At 41.7% G+C, this 14,989-nt stretch overlaps 1 protein-coding gene across 1 annotated transcript; it reads left to right on the top strand.

Moving 5' to 3' along the window:
• Positions 1 to 2,107: 2,107 nt before the first annotated feature.
• On the top strand, positions 2,108 to 6,620 carry DHRS9 (dehydrogenase/reductase (SDR family) member 9). The gene is made up of 4 exons (XM_009694692.1): positions 2,108 to 2,456; positions 4,098 to 4,356; positions 5,398 to 5,561; positions 6,394 to 6,620. Exons 1-4 carry the CDS (start codon positions 2,138 to 2,140, stop codon positions 6,618 to 6,620), a joined length of 969 nt encoding a protein of 322 aa, XP_009692994.1. The 5' UTR covers positions 2,108 to 2,137.
• Positions 6,621 to 14,989: the final 8,369 nt, after the last annotated feature.

Raw genomic sequence — 14,989 nt, 5'->3', positions numbered from 1 at the left:
GTCAGTTTCCCCTTTTTTGCAATCAAACTACATTTCTTCATACTGAAATGCGGAATAGCAGATACTTTCCTTAAAGAGAAATAAGTGAAGTACCTCTGGGCACAATGGGGACATTTCTGTGAATGTGATTTTCTCTTGTTGTGGAAAGTAAAAAGCCCAAGTCAGTGATTGCTGGGAGCAGATACTGCCACAAGCAGATACCTTGTGCTAATAGGAGACTAGCACAAAGAAAGAAACAAACTTATTTCATCTCCCATGGTCTAAATCATGATCAGAGACACTAAGTCATGGTATATGCATTTCTTGGTCACAAAAATATGCTATACTGAAACTGCAACCTCTCTACTTTATAGTCGACGTAGGGTGTGATGAAGCACACTTGTCTCCTTCTCTAGAGGGGCTCTTCTCAAATCTTCTGTGTCCCTGGGCCCCCCGGTTTGCTGTCGTGGCTGGATCCTGCACAGGCTTTAGCATGCACAAGGTGCAGCTACCCATCATGGCTGAGGGCCAGGGGCAGGTAGGGGTAGGAGGGCAGGAGTGGCAGGGAAACAGTGCCTCCGTGCCAAGGACTGCAGGGCTCCACACAGCCTCCCGGAGCAAGCCTGGCCCTGCCTCTGATCGGTAACAGCCAGGGACTGCCCAGGCTGCTGGTGAGCTGCAGGCAAAGAAAGGCTGCAGAGGAATAAGGCAACTCCAAGCAGAGCAAGGGCTATTATAAAGAGAATGGTAATTTTAATAAGGGTTGCAAGAGAAGGAAAGCCAACTGCTGTGCTCCATCTGCTATGCATGCATTCCTATGCCAAGAGAAAAATTTCCTTGTCTTGAAGGAATTTTGAAACACTACACAGGGAAGGCACTTACCTAATCACTTCTTCATACTTTCTTCAGTACTGATGCTGCAGAGGAAGTTAAGCAATAAAACCAAGCATCTCTGCATTGCCACTTTTGCAACACCCTGCATAACTTCCAACCAGTGCAAAAAGCTGCATTTCACCAGCATACATATTTATGTAAACAAGAACCATGGGCAGCCACGGGGCTTGCAATAAAAATGGAGATATATTGAACCTCCCATGTCAGAGCAGAAAGCAGTTCTACATACAGAAAATAAAAGCAGTGTTCCTGTTCCTATAATGATGCTCAAAAACATGTCAGGTGTTTGCAATTTCCTTTTTTATTTAAGTTTTGCCAGAGGAGAATCTGGCCATAGTAAATGCAACTTCATTGCATCTTGCAATGCTTTATGTCTATTTGGAGTTATATTTTTAGTTGATTGCATTAGGCATCTCCTGTTCTCTGCACCACGAGCACTCAAGAAGAAGTATAACTGAATTGTTTTCTCTAAGCACAATTTCATCCATTGTCAATAGTTACTTAGAGATTCGCTATTAAGTCAATTGGAATACAATCCCAGATACGCAGGCTTTTCCCAAACATATTTTGCAGTATTGATGTTTTCACACTGCCTGAGCCTCATTCCGGCAGGTGAAATGCTCCCACCTGCTCCCTCCTTCCTATGCTCAGGCCCCACAGCCTAGCTGGTGGGAGTTTATTTCTTGAGAGGCAAAGTGGCAGCACTTGCTACCCTCTTTCTTGAGAGTCCAGTACTGAAAATCAAAGGTTGCAGTAAAATAACGTAAATAATTTTTCCTGGCTAGCATTGCTTAAGTATCCACAGTACAGAGAAAGGTCCTACTGATCTTGCTTGACCTTTTATTGCCAGCTGGCCCCAGTCTCACTCTTTAATTTTCTATGAACTGACACTATGTTCAGATATTTCTGTTGGTTTCTATGCAAATATTTCATTTTTGCTACTCTTTGCTAGTCAGTGTTTCTCCCAGACATGTTCAATGGGAGCTTACTGGCCTGATGGCAGTAACCTAATACGCATTATTCTTTGTAAGCTTATTACAATATACCTCCAGTTCTCATTTCTGCTCAAGGAAGAATTTTTTGTTTGTTTTTTTTAGCACAAGGAGGCCACTGCCATGAATTGTTCCTGCTTCTCTGAATAGTTACAGTTACCCAACTGAAGAAAAAAAGAAAAAAACCCAACCAACTAACAATCCCTTAAAAACCAGGTTTTGTTTTTGTTTTTTTTTTCCAGGAGAACGTGTCCAGAAGACTTCAGTAAAAAATGCTTTTCTACATATTACTCTTTCTTGGCATCATCTCTCTGTGGTGGCATTGGAGGGCAAGAGACAGGAAGCAGGTTACAAATCTCACTGGAAAATATATATTCATCACTGGATGTGACACAGGATTTGGAAATATGGCAGCAAAGATTTTTGATAAAAAGGGATTCCGTGTTTTTGCCAGCTGTCTGACTGAAACAGGAGCCAAAGAGTTAAAAGCTGTGACCTCAAAGCAGCTTCAGACAGTGCTGCTAGATGTGAGAGATTCAGACAGAGTTAAGAAAGTGGCTGCATGGGTCAAAGCTGAAGTTCAGTCAGAAGGTGAGTGCCACGGTATCCATCTTTCAAAAAAAAGCAGTAGAGTTTTCCTAAAAATACCATGCTACATTTACGACTTATTTTAATTGACATTTGACAAGTGTGTGTGGATGTCTTGTCGCCTTCTAGAAACATGGAAGAAGATCTCACTAGAGGGATGTTTTATACATCTAGTTAGTGGTAGGTAAATATTTGGGAATGTGCTCAAAAAGTCAGGCTTATCGATACATCATTGTCAGAACAGGAATCCAGTTCCTGGAACCTTCGTTGGGACTGTTTGCGCTCACATGCCTATCTGGGTTATGGCATGAGCGCTCAGCACCTCCCATCCTGTGTTACCCAGCTAGGGAACAAATTAAATAAATTCCACTTAACAAGCTTAAAGAGTTTTTATTTTAAAAATTGAATACATGTAATAAGTGACTTGCAAGTAATCACTCGTTCTATCAGAAGCAAAAATTACATATGAACTCTAATGAATAAATCTGAACATAACTATTTTGGGATATTGCTTTCAGACCATCTGAAAAATAGAAAAATCCCATATCTCTGACCCAACAACTTGTGCAAGACAAGATGCTGCTACTGTTACTGATGCTAACTGATTTCAGTAGGAGTGGTATTGCAGGAGAGTTTACAAAGGCCCAAGATCCTACGGGCTAGATTCTGCTAACACTGAGTCCTAAATCTGATCTATTATGATGTGCCATCATACCAATTATACTTAATGCTAAATTCCAATCTCCATTTGACCTTTCATCTCTTCATAAAATTGCTTATAACTTGCCAAACTGCTTTTATTTGAAACTGTGCTTGGTTTCAGGCCAAAAGTGATTTTTTCCCCAAGAAAAACCATGAGTAAGCTCAGACCAGCAAAAGTATTCATACACAGCTCTGACAGCTGACACAAGAGACCTGGTTTTACATTTTTATATTTTCCCCTCCCACTTCTGAGGGCTCAGAAATGTTTTTCAAATAAATCTAGTGGTTTTTCCCTGCCTCCACCTCATTTTTTGGAGCTAGCTGTTCATTTAAAAAAATTTCTTCCTATGTCCATTTGGGGCATGTCAGTCAATGTGAGGCATAAGTTCTCTGCTACAATGAAAGTGTCAGTGGGGGTAAAAAGAATAGCAAAAGCCTTCTCTGTCACACAGGTCCCAACTTGTTTTCAAACCTTTGAGAAGGATTTTCATTTTTTTGGTTATCAAGAGCTCTTCTTTACTGTCCTGGCACCTCACTCATATCTCAGAACCAGGGCATACTTACCTGTGTCTCAGGGCACTCTACCTGTAGCAAGGACCAGGTCTATTTCATACACATTTCCTGTCACCCAACAGAATTGGTCTTTGCCATACCTGGTCTTCCTTTACTGCTTTTTCTCCCACAAAAAGCCAGCACCACCCCCTGCCCAAAATGCTGTGGCAGGAGGAAGACGACACAAAGGGTGATGGAAAGCGTGGTGATAAAATTTGGATGCTGAGAATAAAGCTGAACACTGCAGGACATTCTCAAGCAATTCCTCCAAATCTTCATTGCCGCCTTGGTGCCTCACTGATTTTCTGTGAAGTCTCACCCAGTTCAATTAATCTGACACATTAGGTGAAAATTTGCTTCCTGACTTTCTTCTTCTTTTTTTCCCTGCAGGTCTCTGGGGACTTGTCAATAATGCTGGGATTATGGGACCAATAGCTCCTACAGACTGGTTGGATATTGAGCACTTTAGAGAACCAATTGAAGTTAATTTAATTGGACTCATAAATGTTACAATAAACATGCTTCCCTTGGTAAAAAAAGCAAAGGGAAGGATAGTAAATGTATCCAGTGTTGGAGGTCGCCTAGCATTCAGCAGTGGAGGCTATTTTCCTTCAAAGTTTGGGCTAGAAGGATTTAATGACAGCTTAAGGTATAACACCTACTATGAGGAAAGACCACTCTTTTTTTTTTCCTAAGGCTCATATACTAACTAAAAACTGACACATGCAGAATAGGAGCTGATTTACAATCCTGGTACTTGGTATAAATTTGAAAAATGTTAGACACTTCAGACTAATTTTGTTCAACATAGATTATGCCAGTTTTGAAATGGTACAAAGCCTTTAGGGCCCACAAGCCCAAGTATTACTCAAGTATTACTGCAGTGTAGTTGATTGGTACTCTTATAGATTCACAATCAACTTATCTTAGTGTGCACAGAGGCCTTATGGCAAAGGAAGCTCCACTCAAGGGAACTGAGATGTCTTTGCAATATGAACCTAATTCTGCTAATTGCAAGGTGCACCTAGAAACTTCCAGCAGCTGGCCATTCAGGAAAAATACATACCATGAGTTATTGCATGATACTAACTTTTGTTTAAGCTTTGTTCTCCAAAGTGTCTTCTCTTAATTATACTGATCATTAGAGAGATCTAGAGAACATAGCAAACTAATCCTAGGGACCATCATGGCTTCTTCTTGTAACACAGACAGGGAGCAATTTGTGTGCCTAAATATATAGTGCCATTTTATACACCAGGACACTCAGACAGGGCTGACAGATAAAAGATGCGGCCAGAAGGAACTGTACCAATCTAGAGCATCAGCCAGAGGCAGAGAGGGATTCCCTAAGACATGTAAAATGGTTCTACATACCTTTAGACTTTAGGCAGCCAGCCAGTCTTACAGACAAGTCAGATAACTAGTGAGGTACGGCAAGGTGAACTAGGATGTGAAATGCACTATGCCAGCTACTGCACAGTCACTGCCCATGCATGCTCTGACTCTGGGAAGCAGATTCATCCCTCTTTCGTTTAGGGATAACAAGCTGAAAGTTCACAATCATGAACAAACCTCATAGTATTTGTGTACTGCCATGTAAAGACAGAAATAAAAGTGTTAGTACAGAAAAAAATGCCACAGTACTAATAATAATGTCTAATGTGATTCAATTGTTGGGCTGTCTTTGCAGGAGAGATATGAAAGCTTTTGGAGTTAAGGTTTGTTGCATTCAACCTGGACTGTTCAAAACACCATTATCCAATCCAGCAAAGATTATGAAAGAGAAGGAGGTTATTTGGAGTAAGCTTCCTTCTGACATTAAAATGCAATATGGAAAGGAGTATTTTCAGAAAGGTGAGTCAATTTCCAGACATTTGTGTCAAAAGAAGCAATGTATCCCTTGCTAAGAAACCCTTGCAAAGTAGCATTATAACTTCTAACCATTCTGACTTTTTGGAAAGACTGTGATGTGAAAGGTTACTCTTGAAATGCATCTGCATCACAGTATGACTATACACACAAAAGACTTGTCCTGGGAAGCTTTATTCAAATCTCAGATAAAGATTAATTATTCGTGTTGGCATGAAGCTTTTGAGCAAACTCCCAAAGAGAAAAACTTTTATCTGATGATGTAAACAACGTGCTCGATGTGTTTTTCTGTCATTATTGTTTATTTATTTAGTAATCAAATAGGGATCAATTCCCTTTGTTTCTGCTAGCCCCAGTGGTGATGAAGGCATTCAGGACCTGTCTGACAGACTCTTGCTAAGCCTGCTTGAACAGAGGCTGCTTGTCTTTTGATGCCTGGACTTTCTTGTCCCTCAAATTTTTTCTTTACAGTTGTGTTTCACAACTTTTCACAAAGTAATTTCCTTACTGCAAGAGACTTGTTTACAACTACATCGTTTCTGTTTCCTTTTGCCTCTTATATAGTTATGTTTATTCTGAGCTACTGTCAATGCTGGTTGCCTGTCCTCAGACCATACAGGCTCAGTTTTGCCATGACTGTTTCACAATTAAGGGTAACTAGACTGCCCTTGGGGTCAACTATATCACAAGGTCATTATGGATGGGTACTTGGTCCTCAGAAACTGCTACAAACTGCACAGATCAGTGTTGGGGGGAAGAATTAAAAGTCACCTTGCCTGGCTGTCACTAAATGGTCTTCTTTTTTTGAGCTTTACAGATGCAGCAAAGAAACAAAAGCTGTCCAAGATCTGTCTTAACGAGGACATTTCACCGGTTGTTCAGTGCATGGAGCATGCCCTAACAGGCCTCCATCCACATGCCCATTACATTGTCGGGCAGGATGCTAAGTTGTTTTGGAATCCGCTCTCAAGAATGCCAGCAGTTATACAAGATTTCCTACTGCTGTGGAACAGAGTAGAGCTTGCAGTTTCCCACACAAAGTAAATATTTGCCAACATATCCCCCATCACAGGCAAGGCTGATTCAATAAGATCTGTCCTTTATATCGGCATGATACAAACTATATATGAAATACATTTATAGGGAAGGCATGTGTAAGAAATGTATCTTTTTCTCCAATATCTGCTACTATCAAAAAAATGTACATTATTTCATTTTTAACATGTAAACCAGAAAGAACCAAGGAACTATTAAACTTTCAGAAATGACTGGGATTTTTCAGTTCCTTCACCTTTCAAGTGCTCAGTTTGAGAACCCTTGAAGGCTCCAGTTTTCACAAAGATCGATAAGACAAAAATATCCCAGGAAAATAGGGAATGTGGCTTTCCTACAGCAGGAAGGTTTCAGTCATCTCAGCAGAGGAGGGAATGGAAACAGGGCCTTCCTCTGGGAGAAGTGAATTTTTTCAATATAAACTAGGAAGGAGGGCAGAAATTCCTCTTCCTGATACTGCTTTCTTTAGCAGTCAGCCCTATTCAGTTTTGAGGTCAAAGGAAACAATGGTTGCCTTTCCTTGGTACAGTCCTAACTGGAGAGAGAGCAAAATAAAGTGCCCGAGTCAGTCAGCTGGTAGAGATTCACACCCCTTCTTACTCACATGACTTTGCAAAGCTTAAGTGAGGCATTTTGCTGGTCAGCATGCTAAATGTTGAGGATCTCTGAAGCCCAGCTCTACCCCTCTGTTGTAAAGGATCCATAACTACGAACATACACTGTGGATCCAATTGCAGGAGCCCAATACCTGCAGTTAAGGTAGTGAAGAGCTAAGGGGTTTTTTTAATTAAAAAAGAAAATTCTGAGCTTGCGAGACTTCAAGTCTGGGAGCTATTTCTTGGCATAAAAATAATAGCTCTGTGTTTTGTGTGATGCTGAATAATTCCTGTGAAGAGGTGCTGCTCTTGTTCAACTCCTGACACAAGTGCCTGTTAAGACCTGGCTCCATTGGAATTAATCATGGCAAAGTGCTTGAGAACTGCAGAGACCCCATGTTGAGTCTGTAACTGTGCGTTGCTCAGGAAGCCATTTCCCACTGCCATGGAAACTACTCAGCAATGAAACAAATGCTTTCCTCACGCTGGTGAATTTGCTGTGACATGATAGGGCTAAAGAGCAAGTTACCCGGTGGCTATCCAAACAGTGCTGGCTTTCAATTTAGTTTCTATGGAGCTTGCAAAACACCAGTTCTACTTTTCTCAGTGCAGCTTATGCTTAGACTTTAGTGCGGTCATTTAATGTATATCTCAGTTATCTGAAAAAGTTATTCCTTCTAGAGCAGGTTTGAGGTAAATACCTCTCAATTGAGTACTCTTACTGAGGTATTGATGGCATTGCTGTAGTATATTTTATTTTAAAACCAAGTTCTGTTAATAAAAGTGACAGAAAACCAAGTTTTCTTTATTTAACATTTAATCCAAAGGCTGCTGTGAGCCTGTCTGGTAAGCTAGTAGCTTCCCTGTCTCAATCTGCATGAGCTGTTAGCTTTCAAGGCAAAAGATCGATCCATCCCGATGAAATTCTTGACTCCTACACAGCAGGGAGCATCGGGCCCTAGGGATGTGAATCTTGTCATCTGAACTTAGTAGACAACCCTGGTGTCCCTTCACACAGAGCCTTTTGAGAAGTGAAAGCTTTTCTTTTTTTTCCCCCACCAAGGATACTCAGCCAAAAGTGATTAGGGAAACTAAGAAAGTATGAAATGACACCACCTACTCTGATCTTTATCTTTAGAAATTACAGTTTGGCTGGTTTAATTCTGTCCCTGTCAGACCACAAGTATAGTGTCAGCTGCTGCGAGACTCTAGCACTGCAAAGGCTAGCATTTAGAGGAAAATACAAACAGAACTTGGGACAGGGCACACTAGCTGTAAGTATATTAAATTAGAAATGCAGGAAAAATATCAGATGCTCAATATATTACCTCTCACTATATGGAGGGCCAGATTCTGCTGCATTTTCTCACCTGGAACCAGATGCCTCATTTACTCAAATGCCAGCAACAAAAGCCAGTGACTTCTGGGAATGAGCAAACCACAGTGTGCTCTACTATGGCTTTCAAAACCTGTCCTTGCTCACAAGACTGTATGAGGCAGGTGAATATTTAGACATGTTTTTAGTGACTAGAAAGGACTTTTTTGGGAGAAGACCCATGATTTCCACAAGGTCAGAATGTGACTTGTGGGACTGAACCCACAGGACCTGGCTTTTGTTAGCTTGTTAGAGACAGCACACAAAGGTGCACTTCAAAACCTTCACTTGTCCAGCTTTTTTAACATTAGCTTCTTGCTTTTCACTTGACAACCAAATTTACAGTCCTACAAGAAAGCTGGGAAGGGAGTTTTTACAAAGGCACATAGTGATAGGACAAGGGGTAATGGCTTTAAACTGGAAGAGGGAAGATTTAGATTAGATATAAGGAAGAAATTTTTCACTGTGAGGGTGGTGAGGCACTGGAAGGGGTTGCCCAGAGAAACTGTGGATGCCCCCTCCCTGGAAGTGTTCAAGGCCAAGCTGGATGAGGTTTTGAGCAACCTAGTCTAGTGGAAGGTGTCCCTGCCCATGGCAGAGGGTTGGAACTACATGATCTTTAAGGTCCTTTCCATCCCAAACCATTCTATGAAATTTCCTTCACCAGTGTTATGCTTCAAGCAGGGCAATTTTTCCACATCCCTTCTAGGAGTCAGGGATCTCATTACAAAATACACCTAAGGAGTCAATGGGAAATCAGTCAAGTGCCACTTTTTGCAGATGAAATGCTGTCTTTTGTCAAGCTGTCTAATGGAAAGCTAAATATGGAGCTTCCATTTTGCTTATGTTGTTTCTCTTCTGTTCAGTTCCCTTGTATGTTGTGCTCTGAGCAAGTCAAAGGATCCTCTGTGAGAAAGGGAACTTATTGGAAAAAGTCCCCATTTTGATGTTTCCAAGATGCTAAGCAGGATCTGTTCAGCATTATGAAACCTTTTTCTACAATTCAAAAGTAGTTGGCTGAGAAAAAAGAAATCAGCAGTAGAGAAAGAGAAACTCCTTTTCATATTTTTCTCTCCTACATTTGTGTGGCAAAAGATTGCTACCTACAATAGCAGGACTCCTGACCTGACACTGCTGGAGCAATGCTCCCCTGACAGGCTTTGCATGCTGGTGGAGCGCTGTTTTGTGGTCGTTTCAACCACACTGCAGAGCCTGTCATTAGAACTGAGCCAGACAGGACTAGGTAGGCCCAGCAGGTACGTCTGCCAGGCTTGTGCTGGAGAGGAAATCTCTGCCAGCCGCTCGCTGATTCCCCAAGTTTCCAGCAAGCTGCACACATCTCCTGACCACCCTGAGAGTGCTGAGAGCGCAGTAACAACCAACACTGCAGCTTGGGCTGGTGTGGCACTGCCAGTGGCAAAAGAAGCAAGAATTTCCAGGCCCAAGCCAAGTGAGCAGGGAGAGAAACTGGAGGGGGAAGAACTGCCCACCAAGCCAAGGATGAATTAACAACTCTGCAGCTCCTGGCAGGGAGCAGCCAGACAGGTGTCACCAGCCAGTCTGGGGTGGGCTGCCGTTGCCATGGCCCGCTCAGCTGAATGGGGCCAGATCACTTCCAGCTCCATCCTGCTACCTTGCTTGGTTTCCCCAGTTTTAATTTCTTTCTTCAGTTAGTTTCAAATCAATTTTCATTAAAAGCTTATTCATTCATTCTGCTGTTGAGAATAATCTTTGCCCAAGCCGTGTCATGGCCTGCAGCATCCGGCACCACACAGCGCTGTGAATGGCAAGGTGTGAAGAGCGTGGAAAAGGAGTTCTGCTTGCATGTTTACGCAATAACACTCAGAGCTGGATCAGAAGTGCCCAGCAGACTCTGGGCCAGAGAGCAAACAAACAAGCAGCCTAGCAGTCATATGCTAGAGTCTTTTCCCATGCAAACTGTCCAGCTTCTGTTAGCACAGTTTGTAGAATTTGAGCTTTTATTTGAAAAACATTGCTTAGTTACTCAGGCAATTGATTTGTTTCTAGTATCAAAAAGCTGCCCCTAGACTAGAAAAAATAATTTCATCCCTGAAAGTTTTCACACACAAGGATGGATCTTAAAAGATTAAGTCATATCAATAATAACTCGCTCGCAGGAGAAAAGGTGGATGTCTGAACCAAGTTCTGTTAAATCAGTGGAAGGACTCCTGCTGGTTTCAAGCACAGATCAGTCCTTCCCAGCTGAGTAGATAAGTTCTCCCTAATGAGTCTTGACAGTCCCCTAGGCTCTGTAGATGACTATATACAGCCAGCAATGCCTATACAACATCGGTAGGATAGGCAGGCGTGGAGCATATACAGAAGATTAATGCCAAGTAAGTCCCTAAGGTAGAAGCATCACAGCACGAGTCATTACCAACAGCAGGGAGAGGGGCCATGCTTCTCAGTCGATGTACAGCGATCAGAAAGCACCGCTGGATACAGAATTTACAGTGAGGTTTCTTTGGAAGTTATCAATCACCATGCAGATCTTGGTGCACAAGCCTGTGTGTTTGACTTGGGCTATTTCTGTGTTCTGACACTGGAAATAACTGGTGAAGGCAACTCGTGAGCACCTGGAGGCATAGACTGAGCTTGTAGATGTCTCCCTGGAATGTGAGTAATGGTATAAAAATGGAATTAGTGTCTATCGTCATAGTGAGCAGTACGCATTATATGCATTTGCAGAATAGCTAAGAGAACAAATTAAGCACTTATTTTTGAGTGCACAGACAAAAAACCATGTAGTCCATTCCTTTCTAGAGTGTTTTTAACAATTGTTGCTTGTCTAAGCACCTACAGGGTATGAATAAAATGCTAACTCAGAAATCTTCTTCCCAACATCTGGTATCTTTCTCTACTACTTTATGTTCGATCACTGCGTCAGTCACCTAAGAGTTACTGGGGTTTATTTTCCTGGGTCTTTTACCAATGCTGTGGTAAAAATCTGAAGTGCAAGCCATACAAGGAAAGATACAATCATGCCAAGAAATCAGCCCCCATTGTACCAGACTACACTCATCTTCCTACAGAATGCTGAGTAGGAGAGTTTGGAGATGTATTTCTTTTAGGATGACATACTAATGAAGATCTTCAGTTATCTGTTGACCATCAAACTGAATTATCACACTGACAGTTTTACACAGCATATGAAAAAGCACTCCTTTTCCATGAAACAAAGTGCAAAGCCCTGCATGTGCAGGAAGAGCTTACCTAAGAGTGGGAGATGTGTTGTGTTTGTGCCTGCATATTTGTTCAATTTGTTAACTGAAGACCAGAGGTTTAGTAGCTCTAGCGGGGATAACCAATTAGTAAAGTTTATACTTCCTAGACTCTGAAGAGCTGTTGCATAATCTGTCAGAGCATTGTCTGATACATTTAAACCTCCACTGAGTGCTACATGAGTGCTGTTTCTGAAGAACGCTAGTCCCAAAATTTCCCCTTGGCAGCTCTTCCTCAGCATGCCTAGCATGTCACTCTAACCCATTGCAGAGCACTGACTTCAGGAGGTTTGTGCTGCCAGCACAGTGGCAGATGAAGGAATCCGAAACACAACCAGACCACAAACTTCACCCCAACTTGAAGTTCTTTCACACCACTACTGAAGCAAACTTGCTGTGGGAGTAAAACAGTAACACCCCCCTTCAATATGGTATATGTGCTTCAGTTTCCTTTAGTGCACACAACCAGAAGGATGCTGTATTTTGCAGTCGTCTAAAGATCTTAAAGTGCTCTTGGTGTAGTCACACTGCTTTTCTCTAAAATCGATTGCTTTTATAATGGCACTTGTCTAGGCATACGAAGCCAAGCTCTATCCCAAGAGTTCTCAATTTGCCAGGCAAATATCAAAGTTTTAACAGAAAGTAGAATTTGCCTTTAACTATTTACTAGCTACATTAGTAATCAGAATTCAATATTTATGAAGATACATCAATACTCTTGAAATAGCATACTGACATTTTCTCTGGAAACACACTGTTCGCCACTCCAAGCAGCTATTTCAAAATTGATATGCTCCTGGAAGACAAGTGGCTTTTTTAGTGCTCCACGATTATCAAACAAGAAAGATTTTGCATAACATTGTACATTCACAGAACTAGACGATTTTCTTGGAAGAAAACTTTAACTGAGACTATTTCCTTTGATTCTGATCCCAGACTCCTTCCAGCAGCAATGACATCATCTAGCAGAATAAACCCCGGCAGAAGGCTCCAGCAGAGCAAAACCCACCATGGTACCCAGCACCGAATGTCCACGTTTTACTGGGGAAGGAGCACTGGTACTTAGGGAGAACTAGGCAGTTCGGGATTACAGGCTTCAGAACACTGGCCCAGGGCTGATAGGGAAGAGAAGAGCAGCAGAGGCTCCACACACAGTGCTGCCCTCAGCTGTCGCCCCTAGAGCCCCTTGTCTTACAGCACTTCTGTGCCGATTATTGCTACCTAAACACAGGGACTAACACTAACCAGAGCAGTCCCAGGTGTTTCTGTTACAGGAGCCAAATAAGCACCCTGGCCAGACACTCCAGGACTTCTCCACAGAGCCCAGTTTCAAATTTAACCTGCTTTCCAGTAGTGCAAGCTCACTGCCTGCGGCTTCCTCCCTACAGCACAGCCAAGGAAAGAAGGTGTGATTTACAGCTCCTGTTTCCAATTAGGTTAATCTTTCCCCCAAATCTCTAATTATTTAATTTAAATCTGGATTGGGTAAAAGGCGAATGAGTCCGAAAATTATATATTACAGCACTAGCTTGCTGAGATTTATTGGCATGGGGTTACAAGAGCCTTCTGGTAGCAACTCCTCTCTCTCTTCATGTCTCGCTCAGCTCCAAATTCTAAATCAGCAGTCAAAGGAAATGTGATTGCCTGGCACATCATTGCAAATGGACTGGGGGTATCTATGATCAGCTGCTGCAAAGTCCTGTTTTCAGACTTTATTTTACAGCACAGAAGCCTGAATTAACCTGAGCTCTTTCACACAGTTTTAATGGCACTTTGTCAGAGCACACTCTGTGAGTCCTCTCAGAAAGTAAATGTCATCAACTCAGTGAAATATTACAAAGATGATTCCAAAGTGCATGGATTATGCATTCAGGAACACTGCAATCCTTGTCAGACTTGACAGGGACATTCACATCAAAAAAGCCAAGTATCTAAGTGAAGTACCTGAACTAGCGGGCTGACTACATCGGCCTCAAAACAACAGTGAGACGGGCTACTAAAATAACTGGTGCAGCCCAGGGACCAATCTAACACCCGAAAAATTCAGTGGGAGCCTTCCTGTAGATTGTAGCAGAAGGAGAAACAAACTCTTTATCTGTATATATTTGCTTAACATTTTAAAATCAGCGAGTGTTAATCAGTAGCTCCGAAGTCCATATTGATGGATACTGAGGCATCCAGCTATGTAAAATAAGATCATTAAGTGGCAATGAATGTTGTCACTTGTTATCATTTATCAGCTATGTGACTTATTTTATTATTTAACGAGAGTCCAACATTCATTCACTATCAGTTTCTGAGATTCCTTCCATTACTATCCAGCGAGGTGACAGCAAAATTTAGAATCAAAATAAATCCAAATCACTCCATGAACTCAGTAGGAACAAGAACACCAGACAGGCTCTAGCAACCAGGCTTAATACATTGGGTTTCCTTTAACATTCATGTCTTCAGGTAGCAAGGATGTTACACAAAAATCAGCCAAATGAATGCTTAACTTCAGACATCTATGAGCTAGAGAAGAAAGACCCCTTCCTCTTTGAGTACTTCTGGGATGCAAAATCATTTCATTCTTTGAATACAATCATATTTTAAAGGTTAGATGTCTGCACCTCTACACATAGGTAGGTAACTAGAGCCTAGGTGACTGCTTAGCACCTGTAAAAAAATTTCTCTTTAACTGGATGTCTGGAAAATCCTTACCAGCCAATTAATATTGGCTTTAATTTATTCTGTTGGTTTAATACCAAAAATACAAATTAAAACAGTAATAAATCATGAAGATTTGAGATGACAAGAACTGTATTCTACAATTATCAAAAATTTTTGTAATAAGCAAACAGTGTCCTCCCCACCAGTTAGGAAATCTTGTGTTCCCTCAGTGCTTTTTTTTTTTTTTGAGGGCAACATCTCCATGCAATTCCCCATTTCTTTGTACAAATGCACTTCCTATGTACTATATTCTCCTGTGCTGCATATCAGTGCTAAACAGGCAATGAGGAAGGAGATAGAAGACTCAGGCACTGCCTTATAGTCTACTTTGTCTAAGGGTGTATTGTGTTTGCGTGGCAAGGTTTTGGTAGCGGCGGGGCTACAGGGGAGGCTTCTGTGAGAAGCTGCTGGAAGCTTCCCCTATATCTGATGGAG

This window comes from Cariama cristata, unplaced genomic scaffold, assembly GCF_000690535.1.
Source record: "Cariama cristata isolate BGI_N322 unplaced genomic scaffold, ASM69053v1 scaffold15542, whole genome shotgun sequence".
Lineage (NCBI taxonomy): Eukaryota > Metazoa > Chordata > Aves > Cariamiformes > Cariamidae > Cariama > Cariama cristata.
Note: the sequence above shows the minus strand (reverse complement) of the source record. Positions and strands in the feature narration are given on the sequence as shown.

Excerpts from the sequence above, each read along its gene's own strand:
- DHRS9 (XM_009694692.1), top strand. The coding sequence starts at position 2,138 with ATGCTTTTCTACATATTACTCTTTCTTGGCATCATCTCTCTGTGGTGG. Across the intron at positions 4,357-5,397 it reads GGATTTAATGACAGCTTAAG|GAGAGATATGAAAGCTTTTG; the intron begins GTATAACACCTA and ends CTGTCTTTGCAG. Across the intron at positions 5,562-6,393 it reads AAAGGAGTATTTTCAGAAAG|ATGCAGCAAAGAAACAAAAG; the intron begins GTGAGTCAATTT and ends TGAGCTTTACAG.